The sequence below is a fragment of the Lemur catta genome, chromosome 25, assembly GCF_020740605.2.
Source record: "Lemur catta isolate mLemCat1 chromosome 25, mLemCat1.pri, whole genome shotgun sequence".
Classification (NCBI taxonomy): Eukaryota; Metazoa; Chordata; class Mammalia; order Primates; family Lemuridae; genus Lemur; species Lemur catta.
The window spans coordinates 10,416,574-10,441,360 of record NC_059152.1 but is presented as its reverse complement, the minus strand read 5'-3'; the positions used below and the strand labels follow the sequence as shown (position 1 = coordinate 10,441,360).

General features: G+C 34.6%; 1 protein-coding gene across 5 annotated transcripts in view; it reads right to left on the bottom strand.

The window, feature by feature from the left end:
• Positions 1-24,787, bottom strand: part of RYR2 (ryanodine receptor 2) — a 596,087-nt gene that overhangs the window by 323,751 nt on the left and 247,549 nt on the right. For all 5 annotated transcript variants that reach the window (XM_045537281.1, XM_045537279.1, XM_045537276.1 and 2 more), the window contains exons 4-8: positions 22,057-22,077; positions 16,179-16,193; positions 11,098-11,172; positions 7,250-7,328; positions 3,979-4,091 (exon numbers count right to left, since the gene is read on the bottom strand). In XM_045537281.1, the coding sequence (XP_045393237.1) occupies positions 3,979-4,091; positions 7,250-7,328; positions 11,098-11,172; positions 16,179-16,193; positions 22,057-22,077 (303 nt within the window). The remainder of the gene's footprint in view (positions 1-3,978; positions 4,092-7,249; positions 7,329-11,097; positions 11,173-16,178; positions 16,194-22,056; positions 22,078-24,787) is intronic.

The following is a 24,787-nucleotide window of genomic DNA, read 5'->3' as shown; positions in this document are numbered from 1 at the left end:
CTTATCTTAGAGCTGAGTAGGAGAAAAATAGAATAAATTTTTTGAACCCTGTAATAGCTTTTCTTTTAAGCATTTCTGACCACTCTCTAGATGGAAGGGTTCTGCTTTTCCTAATCTATTTTCAATCAGTTATTTGTTTGGTGATGTTTCCATGGATCTTAAAATTTTCATCTGTTTCTTTAGGTGGCCTGATCAATAGTTGGAAATAAACGTTTCCAATGCAAACAGTTCAATCCATGGATTGAAAACGTTTGTGCATAACAGAGTGATTTTACACCTAACACACATAAAACACGGTTTTGTATGCTTGACTTCGTTTAGTCTGAAATGAATTCACAGCCAATAATACCTACTTGGCCATGTTTTCTCTATTTTAAATTGTGTATTTCTCTTAAGCTGCTTTTCTTTAAAAGAAAACAAAATTTCCCATATGGGCAAAAGAATTTCGTCCCTTTTGGATATCCTGAAAAGAGGATTAAGATATCCTTTTATATTAGAATATAAAACAGCAAAAATGAGAAAGGGCATTGTTTGGGGGAGGAGTTTATAACCATTTTTAGAGATGAGATCCTTTATTCCTTGGAAATCATGCCCCAGTGCCGAACACAAACCAGACAGGCGGGCAGCCGTCCCAGGTGGAGCCTGGGGCTCCGGGTGCTGGCCATGGTGTTCTCACCCATCCCTAACGCAGCTCCTCGGAGGACAGAGTGAAAGTCAGTCCTTTAATCAGTTTTAATCAATTTTGCATTCCAGCAGTCGTCAGCTTTATTAGTATACCCAATGCACAATTAAACAGTTTAACCTTAGCTTAACCATCACTGTTAGTGAAGGAAAAATAGCTCATTGGTCAATAGACACCAGTGACTGAGGAGCTATAAAGTCAATGACTGGAAATGTTTATTTTTAGTGGTTAGTTTTATCTGATTTATTTTCAGACTCACTTTTTAACTTATTTATTTTTAACCACACCAGTGTCTTCTCAGAACACGAATCTTGCTTTCAAACGATAGATCTTTTTTTTTTTTTTTTTAGGAGATGCAGTCTTGCTCTGTTGCCCTGGGTAGAATGCAGTGGTGTCATTATAGCTCACTATAACCTCAAACTCCTGGGCTCAGGCGATCCTCCTGTTTCAGCCTCCTGAGTAGCTGCGACTACAGGCACAGGCCACCATGCCTGGCTAACTTTTTCTATTTTTGGTAGAGACAGGGTCTTGCTCTTGGCTCAGTCTGGTCTCAAACTCCTGACGTCACGCAATCCTTCTGCCTCAGCCTCCCAGAGTACTGGGATTACAACCAGGAGCCACCAAGCCCAGCCCAAATGATAGATCTTTATTTAAGATCATCTATAATGTTCCCCTCACTCTTTTTTCTATACCTTTCTCTTCCTTTGGTTAAATACCTGCAGTTTCTTTAACTATTCTTCGTAGGTACAAATCTCCCAGATAAATAATGACAGTAACTTACTAAGCAATTTTTATGCGCTGTTCTCAGAGCTAAGAGCTTTGTTGGATTTAAGCAGTTATTCCCATAACACTCCTACGGGTTAAGTTCTTTATTATTCCCCGTACTGCAAATGAAGAAACTGAGGGTTTCCCAAGGTTACCTATTAGCCCAGGCTCATACTTGCCAGGGTGTGTACTAATGAATGAATATATGTACAATCTGTCTTTAGTTATTCAGGGTTTAGTATATAGATTACTCCGGCTGCCTTTGTCTATTCCAAAGTCCTTTTACTACCTTACTTCTTGATCTTTCATTTTCTCTGGATTCTTTTTACCTAAGTCCACTATATATGTCCTTGAATCCATACCTTAATACTCTATATACCCACTACTGGTCAACCACGGTGGGAATGTGAGATAATAATTAACCATCCCTGTAACCCATAAGAACTTCCTTCAGCATCTCCAAAATATACTGGAACACATATTTACTGTCCTAGAGTATTCTCATACAGCCCCGTATGTGTCTGGTTTGTTTTTTCCAGAGGGCAGAAACCATGTGTCATGTGTCCTTGGTCTTTCCTGTTGTTTCTACTTCATATTAAGTCCACATATATGAACAATAAAAACAATGACTTCATTACCAAATGAAAGTGAAATTTTAACAACCTGGTTATGTAGGGCTCTTTTGTAGCTCTACATAAAAGATTCCCAGGAAAGAGAACTTAAAATAATTGGCTAAAATGTAGTTTGGAAATTATCTATGAATTTTAATTAATCATGAGGTTTATGTCCTTCCATAGGAAGTTAACCTCATAATCATTATTCCTATTGCCTTCATTTGTATAGTGCTTTTTAATTCAAAGTATATTCAAATCCATAAGCTCATGTCTTCCTCCCAATAACCTTGGCACTATATATTATTATTAGCATCAACTTCATTTTACAAAGGAGGAAGCCAGAGTTCAGAGAATTACATGACTTGTTCAGGTAGGTAACTGTCAAGTTGATATAGAAGTCCTGACCTCGTGAGGTCTGAATTTTCTATTCCTCCAGCGCATAATGATGCCATCCTTTCAAACAAACTCTGATACGTAGTGGAAAGTACAAGCTATACAACAAAAATAACAATAATGAAATGTATAGTTATGTCAAAATCAAAATAAGGTATGTGTAGATTTATATTTTGAAAAGTGTGCAGGAGTTATTTCTACTGCTATTGGTTTCCAACTGCAATTCAAAATGCACAACATTACCTTAACGCACACAGCATATTGCACATAGCAAGGGCTTAATAAATGCTTATTTTATCAGCTGTATAACTGTACTGTCCCAGAAATTTTCATGGTAACTATTTCCACCTACAGGGACAAAAGTAGAGAAATGCTTCAGGCCTCCTTATAGCTGTGCGACACTAGGTGCCCTGTTGAATTTAATAGCTGCTGTCAGCTACACGAGGCACCCTTACACCGCTGCACTGTCTTCATCGTTACCCCTCTCCGAAAAGCAAGTGAAACAAAATTGTTATTCTTGGAAATGTTTTAAATCTGGAACGAAATGTATTGGTAAACCAAAACCGACTTACAACATCAACAAACTCACTGTACTTCATGTTTATAGAACAAAGTGGTACCAAACTCTTACTTTTATCCTAAACCAGTTACACACAAGTAACATCTTGATTTATGGCAGTCATAATAACCTTTCTATCATCTAGTATGTGTTTAACTGCCACATGCTGTATTTCTGATTTTTGTTTCAGTCATCATCCACTATGATGCCTGAGATTTTTTAAGGTGGATATTCATATAAAGTTTATAATGTCCCATTTGATATTTGTTTAATTACTTTTACGACCTTAAAGTTAAAAGAATATTTTGTCTTGGAATCCTTTACAATCCTTCAATCTTCTCCAAACTTCTGTACAGGATTATTTTTTAGCAAAACTGTAACTTACTAAGTAAGTTAAATTAAACACATTGGCCCACCACAAAAATGATGAAATATATTCAATGATTAAACATAAAGTTCTGTCTTCATTCTCCCATTTCTAGTCACTACCCTTTGAAATAATTCAATGTCAAAGATACACCTAAACTGTTTATTTTTGTCTAATTCTCCTATCTTAACATGGCATGTGTTTCTTATGTAATAATTTGCTTTCATAAATATCAAAATAGGTAATCACAACCTCATGAATATAGCCTTTCCATCAGGTACAAAATAAAGGCTACAAAATTTTGAATTTCTGATTATACTGCATTTACATTCTATTAATAAAATAATTCAAGAAAAACCACTATCAATATCAAGAACATGCATATCAAGGTCACGAGGGAAGCCCTAGTAAGCCACCTTTCCACTCAGATCACGTTATTCTCCTATTTAGGAACTTATTTATAATTCAGCTAATAGAAATACATGCTTGTTTATAAGCAATTTTTCTAGATAATTTGCGATATAAACTTTAAGGAGACCATTTATTGACCTGTCATTTATCACATCACCAAGTGTGTGATCCTGCTTTCCACACTTACCAAGTACCTTTCAGAGGACACGCTAACTAAGATGAGATCATCTCCGACTCGAACTTTCTCCCCTTCCGATCGCTGCTTAGAGGCAGGGTGTATGGTCCACCAACAAGCCTCACCTGCAGAGAGATTGAAACATAGCGAGGTGCCTCTTAATTAACATCTATTTGCTCTGTCAGTGACTCCATTCACATAACTTTCGGAAATCTGAAATTTCATGCAAATTAATCTCTTAGACCATGAAAATCAAAAGAATTAAGCCCAATTAGCTTAGGAGAAGACATACTGAAAGGCAAAGACTCTTCCCATAGACACTGGGTGTGACATTTTGCAAAGGTTGGTTGTCTTTTTCCCCCACTAAGAACTGCTTATAAGTAAAAAGGATATTTATTTATACTCACATAAGACTAAATTCACCAGTCTCGCTCATCTGATTTCATCCTTTATACAATCATGTTATTACACTGTTCGCATTGCTCTCTGTAAAAACATCTAGTTGGTTGCCACTTAATTTTCATAAGGCCAGCCTGAGCAAGAGCGAGACCCTATCTCTACTAAAAATAGAAAGAAATTATATGGACAGCTAAAAATATATATAGAAAAAATTAGCCGGGCATGGTGGCGCATGCCTGTAGTCCCAGCTACTCGGGAGGCTGAGGCAGGAGGATTGCTTGAGCCCAGGAGTCTGAGGTTGGTGTGAGCTAAGCTGATGCCATGGCACTCACTCTAGCCCAGACAACAGAGCGAGACTTTGTCTCAAAAAAAAAATAAAAAAAAAATTTTCATAAGGACTTGGGGTTTTGTGATGTAGCAGCTGTATTATAACAATTTTTTAAAAAAATCTGGCCAGGTACAGTGGCTCATGCCTATAATCCCAGCACTTTGGGAGGCTAAGGCGGGAGGATCACTTGAGGCCAGGAGTTCAAGACCAGCCTGGGCAACATAGCAAGACCTTGTCTTTACAAAAAATTAAAAAATTAGCTGGGCATTGTGGCTTGCACCTGTAGTCCCTGCTACTCAGGTGGGCTGAGGCAGGAGGATCGCTTGAGGACAGGAGTTCAAGGTTGCAGTGAGCTATGATGACACCACTGCACTGCAGCCTGAGCAACAGAGTGAGACCTCATCTCTTAAAAAAATTAAGAAAAAACTTTCAGTACTTTTTGGGGATGCTGATTCAAAACAGGATACTAAGTGCTGTCATCTAAAATTTTACTATCCTGTCCTTTTTTTAACTTTGTTTTTATTTTGTTATTTTAAAATGTGGTGGTTTCTATTAATCTAAGGGTAAGATCTTGGACAATCCTATTATAGAAGGATCCATTATAAAAGATGTGGGTATTCATTAAATCAAGTCATTTCTTCCAAGACAAGTCAAGCTTAAGTCTCAGGAACTACATGTCTATTCTTCACTCAGCAGTCTTGTTGCCTAAGAAACAAGCTTAAGCAAACACTTCTTCAATCTGTTCACAGTTCCTTGTAAAACCTAAATGTAACTTCTACCCAGAAATGAGAATAATGTTTTAGTTATCTCTGTCATCTAGTGTTTATCATTCTCTCCCTTTACTCAGCTTTACTATTTTTCCATAACGCTTTTTTTTCTTAACTATTAAACAATTCCCCAATGCCAGAATATAAATTCCATAAAAGTGGGAACTTTGTATGTTTTCTTCACTGGGGTTTCCCCAGCTCCTACTAGCATATTGTAGGCGCTCAATAAAAATTCATTCTGCATGAATGAGAAAATGAATCATCAAACAATATTCCTTAAGCATTTTTAGTTAGTAGGTAATCTGTGCCCTGAGCTGCTTTTCTTACACAAACCTTAGTCTTACTTGAATATAATCTGGCAGAATTCTTCATCTTCATTCACCCAATTCACATTTTCACTAGTGTAGATAATTTTCCTTCATCCACTCAACACAGTGCCCCCCATATTGGCCAATCATTGATTTATGGGCTGGGGATACATCAATAAACAAGGAAGAAAAAAGTATCTGCCTGTGAGTTTAATTCTGACGAAGGTAGACAGATAACAAATGATAGGTGAAATAAATAACTGAGTAATTCAGGAGAAGTAGAGAGGTACAAGAAAAAACAGTAGCATCAGGCAATCAGGATGCAGGGCGAAGGACTGACTTGTTTTGCTGTTTTGACTATTATATAATCATCTCAGTGTATGAAAACAAGTTCTAGATCATGTCTGTCTTTTACTTCTTTTGAAGAAAGAACTGAAGTACTGAAGTCTTTCACATTTAACCATGTGCTGAAATGCATTAATTACAATAAGAAAAGTGAAAAACTAGCAAAAATAGAGAGGAATAACTGAGCCTATATAGAATTAAATAAAAATCAGAGTAATACACTTATCTTTTTGGTGCCTGGGAGTCTCGGGATTTTTTGTTTGTTTGTTTAAGATGATGTGTTTGTCTATCAAAAAATTAATTAGGCTGGTAAATATAGCTCTATTTTTATACATTTGTTGATTGTGAAAAACAGAGAATATGGGAAAGTATTTTAAACAGGGGGAGGAGGGTGAGAGGATAACTTGATCTCATGCCTGAAAGGACCAACTTAATAAAAGTTAACCTATTTCCTTCCATTCTTTTTTCTACTTTGTCTTTAATTTATTTGTAATTCAAAAGTCATGCATTCTCACTGTAAGTGATGAAAACGGTAAAACTGTACAGAGGTATACAAAGTCAACCTAAAGTCCTCAGAGCACTGAGGATAAGAACTAAAGCCTGTGCTCTCCTATTCTGAGTCTCCAAAAGGAAAATGTGTTAATATATACACTTTGTTTCAAAAATATGGAAATGCATTTGGACAGATTGTCTGCCAGTGGGCAGACAAATGAAGGAGACTTTCATTTCGGGCCTTTTTATTTGAATGTTGACATTGAGTATATTACATTTTTAGACTTGAAAGTATTTTTAAGATGAAAGAGACATACAGTATTACTTCATAAGCTAATCAGAGCACATTAACATGATTAACACCCAGCAAATCATGTAGTAAGTAACTGTTTTTCTATACAAACCCACAAGAAGAATAAGGTTTGAAGCCTAGTTTCAGCTCCCAACTAATTATATGGAAATAAGCAATAGTAACAACAGACACTTCCTCCTTTTACCAAAAACTCATTAGAAAGTCATTCCTTCTTTTCCTGACTCCATCCATAAGAACATCCATCTCATGCATCATGTCTCCTGACTTCTTCCAGTCCAGTCCCTGCAAGGCTCTCTCTGAACACAGATTCATCACAGCTCCAGGTGCTCACCTGTAGTGTCCTCTTGCAAGCCAACATCAAAAGCCAGTTTATCAGTTGAAGACCGGGAGGTGGACAGGCAGCACAGATACTAAAAAACACACAATCAGCGGTTGTCACTAAACACTCATGCCATGACACAATCTTATTCTGACATGTAATTTGGTATCCTTCTACCTATGCTGTATCAGCCTTTTCTTACAAATCTGAATGGTTCGGTGCAAAGCCCAGACTTTTAAATGTCTGTGGAGCAAAACAGCATTTACACAGCATGAAGAGCAATGTTCTAAAGGAATTCTAAAACGTGGTCTTTTTTTTCCTTCCTAGAAGACTAAGGAAACGTGCTCTGTCCATACAAGAAGACAAGTAACTGGGGATATGTTTGTACATCTCTCACGTCATGTGATATTCATGATCATCAGCAAAAGTACAACGTAATCTGACAGTTAGAAATCTTTCTCCCAAATAGAAATTTTAAAACTATTCACTTCAATCTTTCAGTTTTGTTCTCACTTTAAAATTTTTAACTCCTTGAAATCCATCCAGAATTGACTTTGGTGTGCAGCATGTCATGTCACTAAAATGAAGCTTTATCATGTGTGTACACATGTGTACATTTCCCTAAGAGTAATCAAATTCTCACACCACCACCATTGGCCTACTCTTCCCACCCTTAGGTTTTCCTAACTATATATTTTTGGACCTAAAGCTTAGAATTATTTTTCAGGTCAATTCCCTTATCCCCACACTTCAATTTCAACAACTTTGCTAAGTGTTGTAAGAATGAAGACACAAAGATGAATATAATAGGAGCTCAAAATACAGTACCATCTTCACCAAGCAAGTGCACTGCCAGCAAGCGCAGGAACACTGCAGAGAGTCCCCAGAGACAATTCTAGGGACTGAGCAAGCCCAGACTCTACCTGCTCCAGAATCACTGGATGACTAATGCAATTAGTGGAAATTTCTTACTGTAGCATAGGGCCCATTCAAGTAAGTGGGTGTTTTGAGTGTGAGAAGACAGGAGAGGAACCAATCAGGGGTCGATGTGCCGGCATGGTAGGTGGATATCAGTGCCAGGGGGGTGTGAGATCCAAGTGACCTGAGGACTCTGATTCTGTCTCTTGACTACAAAGCACTGGCTCCCAAGGTTACAGGAAAGAAGCTTCAAGGGTCCCCAAAACTGCTTTTAGCCAGTGTAGGAGGGGGACTCTGACCTCAGACCAGGCAGCCTATGATGGTTCCTGAGGTTTACAGATTTTAGATCTGAACTGTGTTAAATGTGTGCCTTTATTAGACAAAAAGTAGCAACTTTACAATACTCAGATTCCCAAGCAAAAACATAAGGTGATTCCTACTAAAGTCTTCTGTCATATTTCTCAATAATATTACAGAACTAGACACTGCAATTATTAACATACACTTTCTCCTTTAATGTTCACCGCAACTCTGAGGTAGATACTATAATTATTCCACTAAATGTTAATTAAATTCCATGAGGGCAACAACTCGATCTTATTCACTATTACATCCAGCCTGTAGAACAGTGCATAGCACACAGTAGATGCTAAATAATATTTACTGATTGAATGGATGAAATTTTCATATGCAATCACAGGCTTAAAGTTCAGAAAAGTATCCCGGCATGTGGCAAAGTGAGACTGAACCCAGATCTAACAACCAAGTTCAGGCTCTTAACCCACCTACTAAGGATAGAGAGTAGTCTTCTTAAAATAGAACCTCACATTTATCATTTCATGCACTTTATGTGTTTTGATTGCCACGGAAAATGGAATTCTTTCCATGAAATTTTAATGTGTGTTGCTCTATACAAACAAGTTGTTTTTACGTGTTTGTCTTATATCCAGCCACTTTATTAAACTGCTTTATTTCATATCTTACCATGTCAGGTAAAACTTCCATAACCATGTTACATATCAATGACATGAAAACTATATTCTTATATTTGTTTATTTTAGGTTAGTTAATTTTATCAGGAATGGCTTCAGTGTTTCACAATTATGATGCTGGCTATGGATTTGACATTGATATTCTTTATCATGGAGAAAATAATTATCAATACATAGTTTTACTAGAAATGAGTGCAGAGTTTTATTAAAGACTTTTTTAAGCATTTGCCAAGATGATCAACAATTTTTCTCATTTGACCTATTTATGTGATATAACACATTAATAGAAATGATAATTTTAAATCATCATTAAAATCATGCCTGGCCGGGCGCAGTGGCTCACGCCTGTAATCCTAGCACTCTGGGAGGCCGAGGCGGGTGGATCGCTCGAGCTCAGGAGTTCGAGACCAGCCTGAGCAAGAGCGAGACCCTGTCTCTACTAAAAATAGAAGAAATTATCTGGCAACTAAAATATATATAAAATATATATATATAAAATATATATATAAAATATATAAATATATATAATATATAAAATATAATATATAATATGTATATAATATATAAATACATATAAATATATATATATATATATAAAATGAATGACTAGTTATAATTATACTTCCAGATATTGGAATGTGATATAGCCACTAAAATTATGTTGATGAACAATTTAAAATAACATGAGAAATACTTATATTTTGAAAATCAGGATCTAAATCTGGTTATGTACTAAGATCTCAGTTACGTAAAAAAAAATTTAAGAATAGAGCAGACTGAATTTCTTTTTTAAAGGTTCCAACAGTTTTGTCTTATTAGTGTAATCAAATAATTTTTTATTCTTTTACATCCAAACTTCTTTGAACAAATACATATTGCTTTTATAATTTAATAAAGCTTTTAAAACAGTGGAATGAAACTTTTCTGTATTTTTACATATTTTATATGCAGTTGCCCCTTAAACAATATGGGTTTGAACCGCATGGGTCACTTGTGCAGATTTTCCTCTGCCTCTGCCACCCGAGACAGCAAGACTTACCCCTCTTCCTCCTCCTCCTCCTCAGCCTATGCAGTATAAAGACAACAAGGATGAAGACCTTTATAATCCCCTTAATGAACAGAAATATATTTTCTCTTCTCTATGATTTTCTTAGTAATATTTTCTTTTCTCTAGCTTACCTTATGTACAGTGTATAACACATATAACATACAAAACACATGCTAATCAACTGTTATGTTATCAGTAAGGCTTCCAGTCAACAGGAGGCTACTGGTAGTTAAGTTTTGGTAGAGTTCAAAGTTATACATGATCTTCAACTGTGTGGGGAGTTTGCATCCCTAACCCCAATATCATTCAAGGGTCAACTGCACATATAATATGGAAAAATGTAATGTATCTGTAAGATATATAAAGATGTATATATGGGTTTTTCAAAAAATATATAGGAGGTAAAAAGTGAGAAAACTGTGCATGAGCGAAGTCCAGTGGATAACTGGGTGAAAGAAGGAACAGACGTGGAGAAAGAAAGAGAAAAACCTCATTAAGACCGAAAAGAAGTTAGTAAGTGGAACTGACATTGGAGTTCACAGGTACATTTTTAAATCTTACCTTTTAGTAAAGATACTTTAACGCTCTAATCAACGAACCATTTAAAACAAAATCAGAAAAGAGAAATAATTCTTATTTGACTTATACCTCTCTCCTCCTAAAACCACTCTATCGAAAGTAAGATATTAAAACTAGGAGTCATGCCATGACAGAACTGAAGGACCCTTAAAGGTCATCTAAGCCAAATGCCATCTTACAAACAAGAAGACTAAACAGGGCACAAATATATCACATCCGAGCTCATTAAAACCGTTGCTGAAATGGTATCACCAGTGTTTTCTGGCTATCCCCAAATGCATCGCCATGACCCTAGGAGAGATGACATCCCAGTGTCTACTCACCATGCCGCTGTAGGAATGGCGCAGCAATATGGCGTGCCCGTAGAGGAGTGTTCGATGACCACCACCTTGAGCGGTCTGCACGGAGAAGAGAAAGGAAGGAGAGAGGGGGAAAAAAAAACACAAAAGAGTAAAACTTAACTAAGTCCATAAAATGCTGTCTTGCTCTCAAGGGAAAGTTTAGCAGGAAAGTATACAGCAAGAGCTACTGCACACAAGCACAGTGCTGTGGAAATAATGCTTAACTTGGAATAAAACTATCAAGGAAACCTCCCACTGTGGGGTTAGGATTTGATCTAGTTCTTGGAGAATAAACTTGATTTTAGCCAAGAATTACCACAATGTAGCACGCTTATGAATCACCCAGAGGGCTTGTTAACACACAGATTACTGGGCCTCTCTGATGAGCTTCTGATTCAGTGGGTCTGGGGTAGGTACAAAGAAGTTTCATTTCAAAAATTTCCCAGGTGAGGCTGATGCTGTTAGTCCAGTCCAGGAACCACACTTTGAGAAGTACAAGCACAAAGACATTTAGTCTCAATGCTTTCTAGCCTCAGCTCCCAATGCTCTAAACACACACACACTTTCCCTTCCCTGAGTACGCCATACTGCTTTCAGGCAGCCCTGTCTTGGAATAACCTTCCCTCTCTCTGCAGTCTGTTCTGCCTTACAAACTATGTTTTAAAACTCAGGTAAAGGGCTGCCTCCTCCATGAAGCCTCATTAGGTTTCCTCAAAGCTAGCCACTCCCTATGTCCTAGGTTTGCACCCTGTATGTACGTCCACCTTTTCACTCTACACTGAAAGAGCCTTTGTCTCCTTGACCAGACTGAGAACTCCTCAAAGACAATGACCTTGTCCTGATTATCATTTCACCCCCAGCTCTGAGCACAAGGTCAGACCACAGTAAGCACTCAATAAACATTTGCTGAATGAAAAACCGGACATGGGGGAGCCCATCTCAGGCAGAGTGACGATATGCATAAAGATACGCAAGGTATTTATGAACAAGGAAGGGATCATGGGAATGTAGTTTTGGGCTGCAAAAACAAAAGTAACAGGAATTTTAAAATTAGATCAAGGAAAGACCTTGGAAGGTATAGAATGTTATACCAAGGAGTTTGTACTTCCTTTTGAAGGAAAAGGAGGTCTTTAAAAATCTTAAGGATAAGGGTGATGATACTGACCTATGCCTTAAGAAGTGTGGAAGAAAATTCTTTAATATCCAATAATATTATACTCTTTTTTCTAAAATTATACCACCTCCATCTCCCTATTGCTCCATATAGTTTCTTAGGATAACTTTATTTACACGTTATACTTAAAAGAACTCTGAACCATTCTGTAAACAGATATTCAAAGGTATTAAAATGATAAGAAAAATTTTTTAAAAATCATTTTTCATGTCCTGAGAAGAAAAAGGAAAAATCCACTTTGAAAACCTGTATTTGTCCACAGAATGGGACAAAGAGTAGCTCTCTTCAGAGACTATTTATTTTTTCTATAATACATTTGACTTATTGTGGCCAAGAACAATTTTATTTACTTTGTCTGGTTTGAATCACTGTAATAGCAGCTCACCTTTCCCTACCAGATTTCAGCTTCAAAGCCATAAAAAGGCAGCTGAACTTTAATAACACTTGACAGTCACAACAATCAAAACAAGATTTTTTAAAAAGTGAAGGACAAGGCCTTGAATTTATGCAAAAGGCACACCTTTTACAGTAAAGTTTTCCTACACATTCTATGTATATTTATGTAAATATATGCACACACACATACATATATATAAAACTAAGGGGGTTTACACACACATGAAAATTACTGGCTCTATGTTTTGTTCTTGCTTGTTTGTTTGTTTTTGGCTCTTTTTAAAATACAATCAGCCCTCCATATCCACAGATTTTGCATCTGTGGATTCAACTGACCTTGGATGGAAAATATGTGGGGGAAAAAAACAATAAAAATAACAACGCAATTATATCACAATAAAATAATATAATTTAAAAACAATATAGGATAATAACTATTTACATAGCATGTACATCGTATTAGGTATTATAAATAATCTAGAGATGATTTAAAGCACATAGGAGGATGTGTGCAGGTTATATGCAAATACTGCACTATTTTTATTATAAGAGACTTGAGCGTCCATGGATTTTGGTATCTGTGGAAGGTCCTGGAACCAATCCCCCAGAGATACAGAGAGATAACTGTATATGTCTGCAATCTATACTTGCTTATTAACATGTTTTTTGTATTACTGTTGATTAAAGCCATTTAATTTACTAACTATATAATATCTAAATATTTTAAAGTTTTTTGTCTTCCTAATCATCTTTTCTATACAAAAATACAATGTTAATCAACACAGGACATTTCTTATAATTCTAGAACTTTACTAGGTAAGAGATTTTTAAAAAATAAACCAGACTGTGCAGGAGAATTTTTCTGTTATAATATGCTGTTTTAGAAGTTACACAATGGAATCTTAAAAAGAGTTTACGACTTTAAAGTAGTACTAGACCACATCCCAATATTAAATGTAACAGAAACAAAAATTTGCATTAAAAGAATTTCTTTCATAGTGCTCAGTTATTTAAGTTGAGAAGCTTTTATCTTCAAATATAAATAGTGACACGTGGAAATAAAGTTAGTTGTTTCAGGGAGAAAAATTAAAAAAAAAAAAACAAATCTCTGTCTGTAACCCTTCCTCTCATCTGAGAATGACTTACAAACACAAATGTGCACTGCACAAGATACACAAGATTACTGAGCCTGGCATTCCACTCTACCTGTGGGTCCCTAGCCTGCAGGACATTCTCAAACAGTCCTGCCACCTTTAAGCAGTGAATCACACAAGAGAATCACAGGGTGATTACAATAATCAATGAGAATCCTGGCTTCAGTTCAAAATAAATGTCCCCGACAAAGCCAGCTGAACACTGCCAGGACAGACACTTGACAATGAATGGCTTACTTGTCACAGTGACTTCCCCGAAAGTCTCCTGAGGGAACATATCAGGGTTAAGACAGTACTAAGTCATCACTGTTTAACACCAACAAGCAGAAGTAGGTTCCCGCTGTAAGAAAGCATCCGTCTGGCTCCAAGAGGTTAAACAATGCTTTTTCAGGCATGAAACCCAAAGCAAACCATGATTGAAAGGTGAAAGCTGAAGAAAGTTCAGCATCTTTTTTCCTTTTCAGTGGCTTAAATGAACTCTAATTGCACATATATGCTCTCCCCTTCATCACATTCTAAACTTTCCAGATCATCCAGTGCAGGTATGAAAATAGCCATTGGCCTTCTGGCCTCATGGTTGAAAGAAATCAGAGCCTAATTAAATTATTTTAAGCACACCACCTGGTTTTAACTGATTCCACATCATCTTTCTATTTGCACTGGTTTTGATATGAATCTGCTCTCACGAGAGCTTGAGATATTCGTTTTAGGTAATTATTTCATTCATCCTTCCCCAAGAGGAGGTCAATATGGCATTGGACAGGAGATTGGAGTAAGGGTAAGATAATAAAATGGATACAGCAAATGCAGATTTAGCAAGAAAAAGTGAACTTTTTCAAACCCAATTTCCTTAGTTGCTTATTAATATTTGCAGGGAGAGGGAATATTCATGTTTTTGTGCTGTCTATAATGTCTTCCCAAACAAAACCCTTGTTTCATGATGTCTAAAATGGTTAATGTCCTCTCTTCACAATATAATCATAATATTTTCTACTGAAAAATGAGAGAGTTATTTAAAATTTTGGAAAACGTTCCATGTCCTTGTTGGTACATGGCTTCAAAGAAATGCTCTGTTCTGTCATCCCATCCAAATTGTTACTAATGGTCAATAGGTCCAGTTTGGGGTATACCCCACTCGTGTACCTTGTTTAGAGTTTTGTAAAATATGAATGAATGATACAGATAACACCTAACTAATTCAACAGACTAACAAGTGTACATAGAGTACACTTCCCTTTCTTCAACTTTTTTCAATCTGCATCCAGAATTTTGTTTTTATTTTTTAAGACACAGGCTCTCAGTCTATCACCACTGATGCAATCACAGCTCACTGCAACCTTGAACACCTGGGTTCAAGCTATCAGCCTCAGCCTTGTGAGTAGCTGGGAGTATAGGCACATCTCATGACACCCGGCTAATTTTTTTTTTAAATTTTTCTGTAGAGATGGGATCTCACTATGTTTCCCTGGCTGGTCTAGAAATCCTGGCCTCAAGTGTTCCTGCTGCCTTGGCTTCCCAAAGTGCGGGTATTACAAGATTAAGCCAATGCACTTGGCATACATCCAGAATTTTGATTTAATAACTTCTCAAAGCTTCTATCTTTTGAAATGACATTCTTTCTGAACTATAAATTATATTAAGCCTTTATTAACTTAATACAAATAAATTTATCTAATGTTTCTTGGCTTTTAAGACAAAAAATTAAATTTCATCAATGTTACAGGAGAAATGTGGTAGGCATATAGAAATAAAACAAAAATTTTAGGTTCTATATCCCAAAATAATTACATTCTGATTTTCTTATCCTTCCCTATATATTCCTTCAATGATATGACCATGGGTTTTGCTTTTCTCTTTTCTTTAACAACTTTTTCATTTTTCTGATTTAGCTGAGAAATGAAAAGGGGCAAATTATGTTCACTTCTCCTGGAGTAGGCAGACATAGTTTCTTGGTGCCTCTCCTAATTTCCCAGTGTAAGAATTTCCCACTGTATTCAGACAAGAGTGCTTAAACACAAAATAGACAATATAATCCCCAGAGTGAACATTATAAATGAAGATCTATAGAGAAAATTTATTTTAAGAGAAATTCCTATCATTGACTAACTAAACTAAATGTTACAATATGACCCAGAGATGTCAAATATTGTTTGTTGAGTTGTTAAATCTAAATATGTGATTTATTTATTTAAATTTAAAAGTTCCAAAGTTTGATTTAATTTTTAAAAACTTTAAAATATGAAGAAAAGTGCCATGAATTCAAAGATAAAACAAGTATATATAACCATACTTAAAACATACCAAGTGTTAGAAATGTAGCAGATGACCCAATGTCTTACCTTCATCATGAATTTCTGTAGGGGCATAAGGAAAACAGAGAAAACATTAAATATACATCATTTCAAAGGCATTAAAAATATCTCTTATTTATAAAAGACTCCATTATTATAAATAAACATAAAAAACACATTCACTGTGTTGTCGCAACAAAACTTAATTATCAACTACATGCTAGAGAAAAGCTGTAGCAAGCAAAACTCTTTTTAAAAATGTCTTTACATTAGTTCTCCCTTATTCTGTGAAAACATGCCACTCTAATAATGGGGGACTCAATTTACAACGTATCTAAGCACCAATAAAAGATATAATCTTAAATCTATCCTCTGAAAATGTTTTTGAAAAAAAAAAAACTTTCATTTCATTTTATGCATAAAATTGCAGTGACATAAACAGCAATCCAACTAATTTTAGTAGAAACAGTAGATTAGAAACAGGTAAGGTAGATTCTAAACTAATAAGCTGCAATAAGCTGCTCATACTTCATGCAAAATAACAGTAAGCAATTTCTTAGACGATACATATTGTGAGAGGTGAATTTCAAAGAAAAATCACAAAACTTTTCTTTTTCTCTTAAAATGACACAGTCTCTTCATGAATTATAATAGCTCATTTTTTCTTCTACAAAACATAATATGTGTGTATGTATGTGTGTGTGTACTTCATTTTTCTTTAGACTCACAAAGTTTCTCTGATTTCTTACTCCTAAGAAAGGTACACCGATGAAAAAGAACTAAGAAGGAAAAAGGATGTATTTCCAAACTTGGGGCTGAATTTAGTTGTCAGAGCATGTCTAAGTCCTACAGAAAAAAGTTATGCATAGGCACATTAGCTTTAAAAAAAGGTTTTCTAATATAGATAATTGTAAATATTTCTTTTTTTGCCTGAAACATACTTACACAGTATTATGTATATTACTACATGGAAATTCCATTGAGACTGATTTTTTTAATTTTTAATATTATAATTTTAAGGGTAAATTGTAAAAAAGCCTTTTCATTTTTGGCTTGGAAAATATAGGCTATTCAGTTACACTTTTATAACTGATATTAATGGTAAATAATATCAGGAAACATTTTTCATGTTGAAACTGACCAGTCACATACCTGCATGTGACTCACTACTGATCACTAAATGAAGGATTAGGCAAAATCATTTTTAAGCTTTAATTCAAAGAAACATAAAAATCTAACATTTTGATTGGAGCCCATGGTTTATAATAGATATTTTCATGAGATGTTTTTTTCAAATTGAGCTAGGTCTTGGGGATCTTTCTTTAAAAAATGTTCTCACCCTGATTTTGTCATTCATCAAAGTTGAAATGCTTTAAAATTGCGGTAGACAGAAAAAAGAATGGTCAGTAGAGTTACTGAGGTCTGCTCTTCAGAATTTCTAAGTTGTGTCTGACTGCAGGAACAGCCAGACACGGAGGAAAGTAATCTGCATATACAGTAAAATAGAAGGAATACTGCAAATTAGCAAATGATAAAATACCCGTCTGTAGAATGAGAAAGAACAGTAGATGCAACAGACAAACATTATTCTCAAAAGATAATCAAGACCATGAATGATTATTTGTGGCATTAGTGGCATTACTGACATTAACCTTTTTTTTTTTTTTTTTACAAATCAATTATTATTCAATTTTGCTTAAGTGGTAGATATTACCAAAGCTATAGCACCACGAGATATTCAAAAGGGATCATTTAAGGGTAAAGAAGAAAGCAAAACACATTAAAACAAAAAGGATGAATATATTATTTTAATTTCAGTATAAATACTACTTACATAAAACAAAAAGTAGCAAATGGAAAAAGAATATTAACAAAAAACTCTTTAAAAGTTGACATGAGAGAAAAGAGAAAAAAGAAACATACATAAGGATAAATATTGAAGAAAGTAGCCTCTTTAGGTGTGGAGGATATAATTTTTTGCTTACAATAATTTTACCAAAGAAATAATTATTTGATTGATTTCACTCATAAACATTACTTAAGAGCTAAAATTTCATTAGACAAAATAGAGTAGGGGATGACTACAAGGGCAATTACAGATTACATGGATTCAACCTGCTTTCTGTCTAAGAAGAATTTTTTGGATGATGATCAATTTGCACAAAAATACAAATAGGAAAATTCTAGTTCTTTATGGAAAAATTTCAAGTGGCAGTAACTCAGTGTCCCAGGGTTAGATTAATTACTTCAGGAATGACAGGTCGGATGAAGCTCCAAATCCAAGCAAGAGATTAGGGCAGAACCATGTACATGCTACATTAACATGAAACCCAAGAAAAGAAACTGCTATGGTTACATTTTAACATATAGATGGCTCTGGGTGTCAAGTGAATGACAAAAAAAAAGCATAAATGGTCTTTGTTCTACAAGCGTTTAAGTCACTTGATACAGCAGATCTGGAAGACCTGTGGGACTTTCTCAGTAAGTGCAAACGGTTATGAGGAGAAAAACAAACCAAATAGCAATACCTTATTCTGAAAAAAGTTAACAAATATTGGCAAGGGAATGCATAATTATATTTAATCTGTTATTGGTGCAAAGAAAGAAACAGTAATTCAGGTGATGTAGAACAGCTCCTCTATCATAATTATGTCTTTCATTTCAACTTTGATTTTTTAATTATTTCAGTTTAGTAAAAATTAATACTTCTAATGACGTCTTAGTTTTCTAAAATTAATACTTCTAATAACCTATCTTAGAACCTTTAAAATAACTTTTATTGGAATGTCTCCTCAAAAATTATAGAGATAAGGAATTAGCAAAAAAGCAAGAAACACTGGGGGGAAGGCTTGTCATTAAAAAGAATTATCAAATGCAACAATCTGAGAAAATAGGAATTTAAGCTCAGACGTTCTTCTGGCATGAAGTTTCCATTACAGAGGCAAAATATTCTATTCTGCATACAAAATGTCCATCAAATTTAAGCCTTTTTTGCCATCCTTTCCTCTCTATGTATCAAGATGCTAGGATTCTTCATAATCATCCAGCTGGTAACCTCCCCTTTGTGAGGAAATATTTAACAAACTTCATTGCATTGGCAAGAGGAGAATTTATTTTACCACCAAAGACTTGGATTTGTAGGTAGCTATATTTGAATTAATGATGCACCCAACAATTTTTAGGAGAAAAGTGAAATTTAATATTAACAATTCTAAGTTCCAAGCATATGCCAATATATACTATCTAATAGCATCATGGGATATATATTTGTGAAAAACCTTAACTACTGTTCTTTTAATCAAAATATCCTATGGGAATGCTTAACTTTCTAGGGTTCCACTGATGAAAATATCCAAGACTGACCCAATGAGACACACATGTGGATTGTAGGCTCACAAAGCATCTGAAAGAGGCTCACCTACTGGCCCGTGGAAGTACAATTGTACACGTAATGATACATCCCAAAGAAGTGTTCTCGTGTCGCTCATGTTAATGACTATTACTGGCATCCAGTTATCTGAGCATGCAGATATATTTAAAAAGAATTCACTCTACTTTTTTTTTTTTTTTAGCAGATTTGTAGCAACTGGTATCTTTTTCAACCTATCAACAACTCTGTACAGACAGTATTTCAAAGGGATGCCTTCTCTTTTGAGTGTAATAGATTTGACATATTTATGTACTTACACTTTCTAGTTCTTCTTTAGAATGATAAAGGAAAATAAATGATTCCAATAAGCTGCTATAAGTACTAACATGTTATCTCGATAGGACACATGCTTATAAAGCACAGAGTTGCATGAATGCCTAAAAAGTAGAAGAGCTATCTAGGGCTTTCTTCTTTTCCCAGCTTGTCTCGATAGAGAATTTCTCTACAAAAAACAACAAATTGATCTCTACAGAGGACATGCGGACAATAAGGACCTGAAGACATGTAAAGCCAGTCCTGTATTCAGATTACCACCTACCCATAAAAAAATGCCTGTAGCAGAATATAGAAGATTCTGTATATTTTTTGAAACAATTTCAAACAGGAATGAACCTTGATAACATTAAAGCACTTCACAGACCCTCACATGATAGTAGCCACATGCAAAAACTCATTATTTTGTTAAATAACTATTGGGTTCGGAACATTTGAAATGATTTTGTATTTTAACAATTACAATAGCATCAACGTATGTTTAAAAAGAGGAAGTATATGGGTAAGACATCATTCAGTCTATAGACAGCGCTTCCAGACAGCAGTTTCATCTGTTCCATCCTTTACTGTCCCCAGCCTCACCCAGGACTTCAGTCCTAGGCCTCCACAGTGGAAACCCATGCTGTAGGCTAGGGGAGGGCTGGAAGTGGAGTGGAGTAGATGGAAATAATAGTTATTAATAATTACCTTTTTAGCCAAGACTTAGAAATGTTATTCTCTTTTAAAATATAAAGAGCAGCATTTGATGACTCAGTTGGCTACAATTAAACAAGTGCAGAGAGGCTCAAAGAGACGTTGATGAATGGAGAGAGAGAAGGAGATGAAGGAAGATGGAAATTAGGAAGGAAAGGGGAGAAGAGAGGGAGAAAGGAAGAGAAAGAGAGAGAGAGATAGACCTTTGATGAATCTATCCAGAATTATGTTATTAGAAAATTTATGAAGAAGCCATTTTCATTTCCATATGTATCAAGTTTTATAAGGCTCCTAAAGGTCTTAATCTGGTGTTGTTAAATGCACTCTAGACAAACAAGCATAACAGATGTTAGATCAGAATTTTAACTATACACAGAGAGAAAGGCATGAAATTTCAAAAACAAGTAGTTGAAAAAAAATAGCAGTAGTTTAAGTATGATGGGATAATGAATTTAAATTATTCCCAGGAATATACTACAGAAGTGGCAGCTCTCAAAGATCAATATGGATTTCATCATCATGGAAATGATAAATTTAAAAAACAAAAGTTTCCTTGTCTATTAAGGGCTGAAAGAAAGTAAAGAGCAAAGAATCACAAAAAGCCAGGTGGGCACACAGTTGTTTGAGGAACACTATTAAAAGGGCACTGAAAAGCTACTGGAAAGATGGCAGAATTCTCAAAATATTGCATCAAGAAAACTGGATCCCAAGACCAGGAAATATCATGAAGATAAAATGAAGCCATCAGCTAAGTCAATCTTAAATGATTCATCCTGTTAAGTCACAGAGCAAATAAAAACCAAGCACTTCAACAATGAAAAGCCTCACTGTTTTACACTCTCAGGGAAAAAAACGTGGAGTGAGGCTATCAGTCTTGGTGAGACTTAAATTTCCATCCAGAATCTTGTCGTATTAAGACTGGAAAAGGACCTTGGTCTACTCCTTCTCTTTTTTCCCTAACAGATGAGGAAATTGAGACCAAGAATAGTAATGTAACTTGTTCTCGTTACACAACTTGTGACAATGTTGGCCCTCAGACTTAGCCTCCAAACTCCTGTAACTGCCTTTTTCCACATGACACAGTTATTCACCTTCACTTTTTAAGAAATTTATGAATATATATGACTGCCTTTTTCTATAGTATATAGGAAAATATAAGGGATAAAGCCATGGGATTTTGAGGTTAACTACTCAAGAGGTTTTTTTTTTTTGGCAAAAGATACACAGTACTAATAATAAAAGCCATTCCGTCGGCCAGATTCATGTCATCATTACAAACCCAATTATTTTAAAACTATATGGTTCTAGGGATGGAAGAGTATTTTAATACATCCCATTACAGATGAAGCAAAACCAGATACGTAAGTTTCTAATTAGAGACCTGTAAAATATTTGTTCATTACAACAGAGCAGTTAGTTTCAACACTAATAATACAAGCCACACTAGGAAGCAAAATAAAAGGATTAGAGGCAACAGCAAACATGCACTTTTAGATCACAATTGCTTTGCAAACACATGGAAACACATACCCATTTTTCCACATCAACTTGCTGTGGAAAGAAAAAGCCAAAATAAATAACAAACAAACAAATAAATATCTAGCAATGTTTGAGTTACTGTCATTTAAATCAATTAAAATGTGGTCCTTGCACCAAAATCTACTTCCAATTCTAAAGGATAAGAAACAGTATTCAAACTTTTAATTAATAACATTTAATCTCATCAAAAAAATCTCAAATAATTTAGTAATCAGAACTTCAAAAGCAATAGGCTAGAAATGCACTAAGTAAATGAAATAATGATAATCCAAAATATTCAAAAGCAAATGTGAACATTTACCTAATTCTGAAACATAACAGGCCTCCCAATTTGGAAACGACTATTCTCCTCTAACTATAAAAATCTATTCAATTAAAAAGATCAATTTGGAGACACAGCATCTAATTATAATTTTCCTCATGATATATAATGTAAAATTTCTTTTACCCCAATCTTCCTAGAATTTCATAAAATTTCACAATATAAAAAAGGGTATGCCTTGGCAAATAATTCTGAAATTATATATGAATCAAGTTATTTTTAACATATTAATAAATGCTAGTCTCATAATCATATGTGACTCTTTAACAAATAAGTAACTGTAATTATATCCCTCTTGTAAACAGAACAAGCAAAAAAGCCGTAAGACAATAAAAACTACCTTCTACAATGTTCCAGATTACTACCAAATCAAGCAAAATAAAAAATTTCAACATCAAGAGACATACTTAGTCTCAAAGGTAAGTTTCCATAACTCGCCTTCCTTCTATAAAATGTGTCCTGTGAGAATTAAGGTTTGCTTCACACTCTTCATATATTTATTTGTATTTTTTTTCCTTAGAAAATTAAATTCATTAATCAGGTAAGAAGCTAATGCTACTTAGGCAGAAATCTTGGGCAATAGCTAAGCAGCTCTATGCCTTAGTAAGCAAACTCTTGGAAGGCAATGTGCATAAAATGCAACATACAGAGTGATTATTTTTAAAATGTTGTAAAGTGATATTAAAAAATATCAACCTAAATATATAGGTGGAATTTTCTTAAGCCCTGGTAAAGAGTATTTTGGCTTCTTTACTAATTTTTTAGTCTTCAGAAAAATCTCTTCAAAACCTAGCCCCTCTCCTTTGTATTTTAATAACTACTGTTATTACTATTCAAGAAACAACACTTTAACTCAATGGCAAAGCATGGTTTTCACTATAAATTTTTCAAGATATTTTACTATTATTCAAAGTTCAAGTTTTCAATTTAAACATTAACCTACTAGAGTGATGGATTCATTTCTTTAGATTCCGGGGCAAAAGGAAGCAAAATAACCATGTCCAGTATAGTGTAGTTACCATGCACTTTTCCACCTTCAAAAGGACAAATTCTTATATTTATTCTATTCCAAGAAAAATAATTCAAGAAAATGTGAAATGATCTCCTTTTAATATTTATTGAGTAAACAGAATATGCCATATTTTAGTGATATCAATGATTATCAAAGACATTATATTATTCCATCATCACGTTCACATCTAAACATAGACATTCACACACACACACACACACACACACACACACACACACTTGCATAGTGCTGTGGGATTTTTCCAGAAGAAAGAATTTGTAATCAAGACTCATAGTTACTAGTATCTGTAATAGAAGCTCTTTAATGATCTATATTACGATAAAGAAACACAATTCCTCAAGTAGCAAGAATTAGTAGCAACAATGTAACAGACTGAATATCCAAATATCCAAAGAAAGGCTTAGCAACAGCATGTGCTGAGGATGAATTATCAGCTAGACACACAACACAAGACAAATGGTCCACAGGGTTAAAAGACTGACTAAAGTACAATAAAGTTGTAATTATGCATAAGCGATGCAGAATGATTTCATGACACGTCTCTTATAAATGTTAACAAGAATCATTTAATTGAACTCCTGCAAACAGTGGAGAATGATTTATATGAAGCTAATCAAGGAAAAGAAATATAAAATTCACAATACACTTGACCAATTTTAGTATTTAAACAATTACCAAATCCATAAAACATAAAACAAATGAACATTTCTTCCAATAACTTATCTAAGTATGTGAGATGTTAAAGCAATATACTGATTCCATTACTTTAGAAAAAATAAATATGTTAATATCTTTAGGAAATTACATTAAGTATTATACCATATTAACGCTAATAAAAAGGGCAAATTCATTTTTAAAATAAAAACAAAGTTTTGTTTCCCTTAGAAGAAATAATAATCTTTTTAATGCCAACTTGATTTAGCAGAGAGGACATAAGAGTCCAGTACAAAAGTAATTAATTCTATCATCATTTGAAAATTGGATAATTCATATGACCTCCCTATTTTTATATTCATATTTTATTTACAAATCTAGGGCACATAAACATGAAATATTCCATAACCTTAAAAAAAAGTTTGGTTGCTAGTTTCAAATTGCTTAACTTTGTTTTACTGTTTAAGATGAAAAAATCTATTATTATTAAATCTATAGTCACATATTAAGTAGTTATTATGGGCCAGGCTTTAAGCTACACCCTTTACATATAATCTTATTGTCTGCATTTTACATATGAGGAAACAAATGACATATAAAGGTTTTACAAATCTTCAACAACGACAACAACAAAATGTCACAGAGCTACTAAATGATGAAACTGGCCTTGAAATTGTGTCTCTTACCCAATGTATACTAAATCCATGATATAC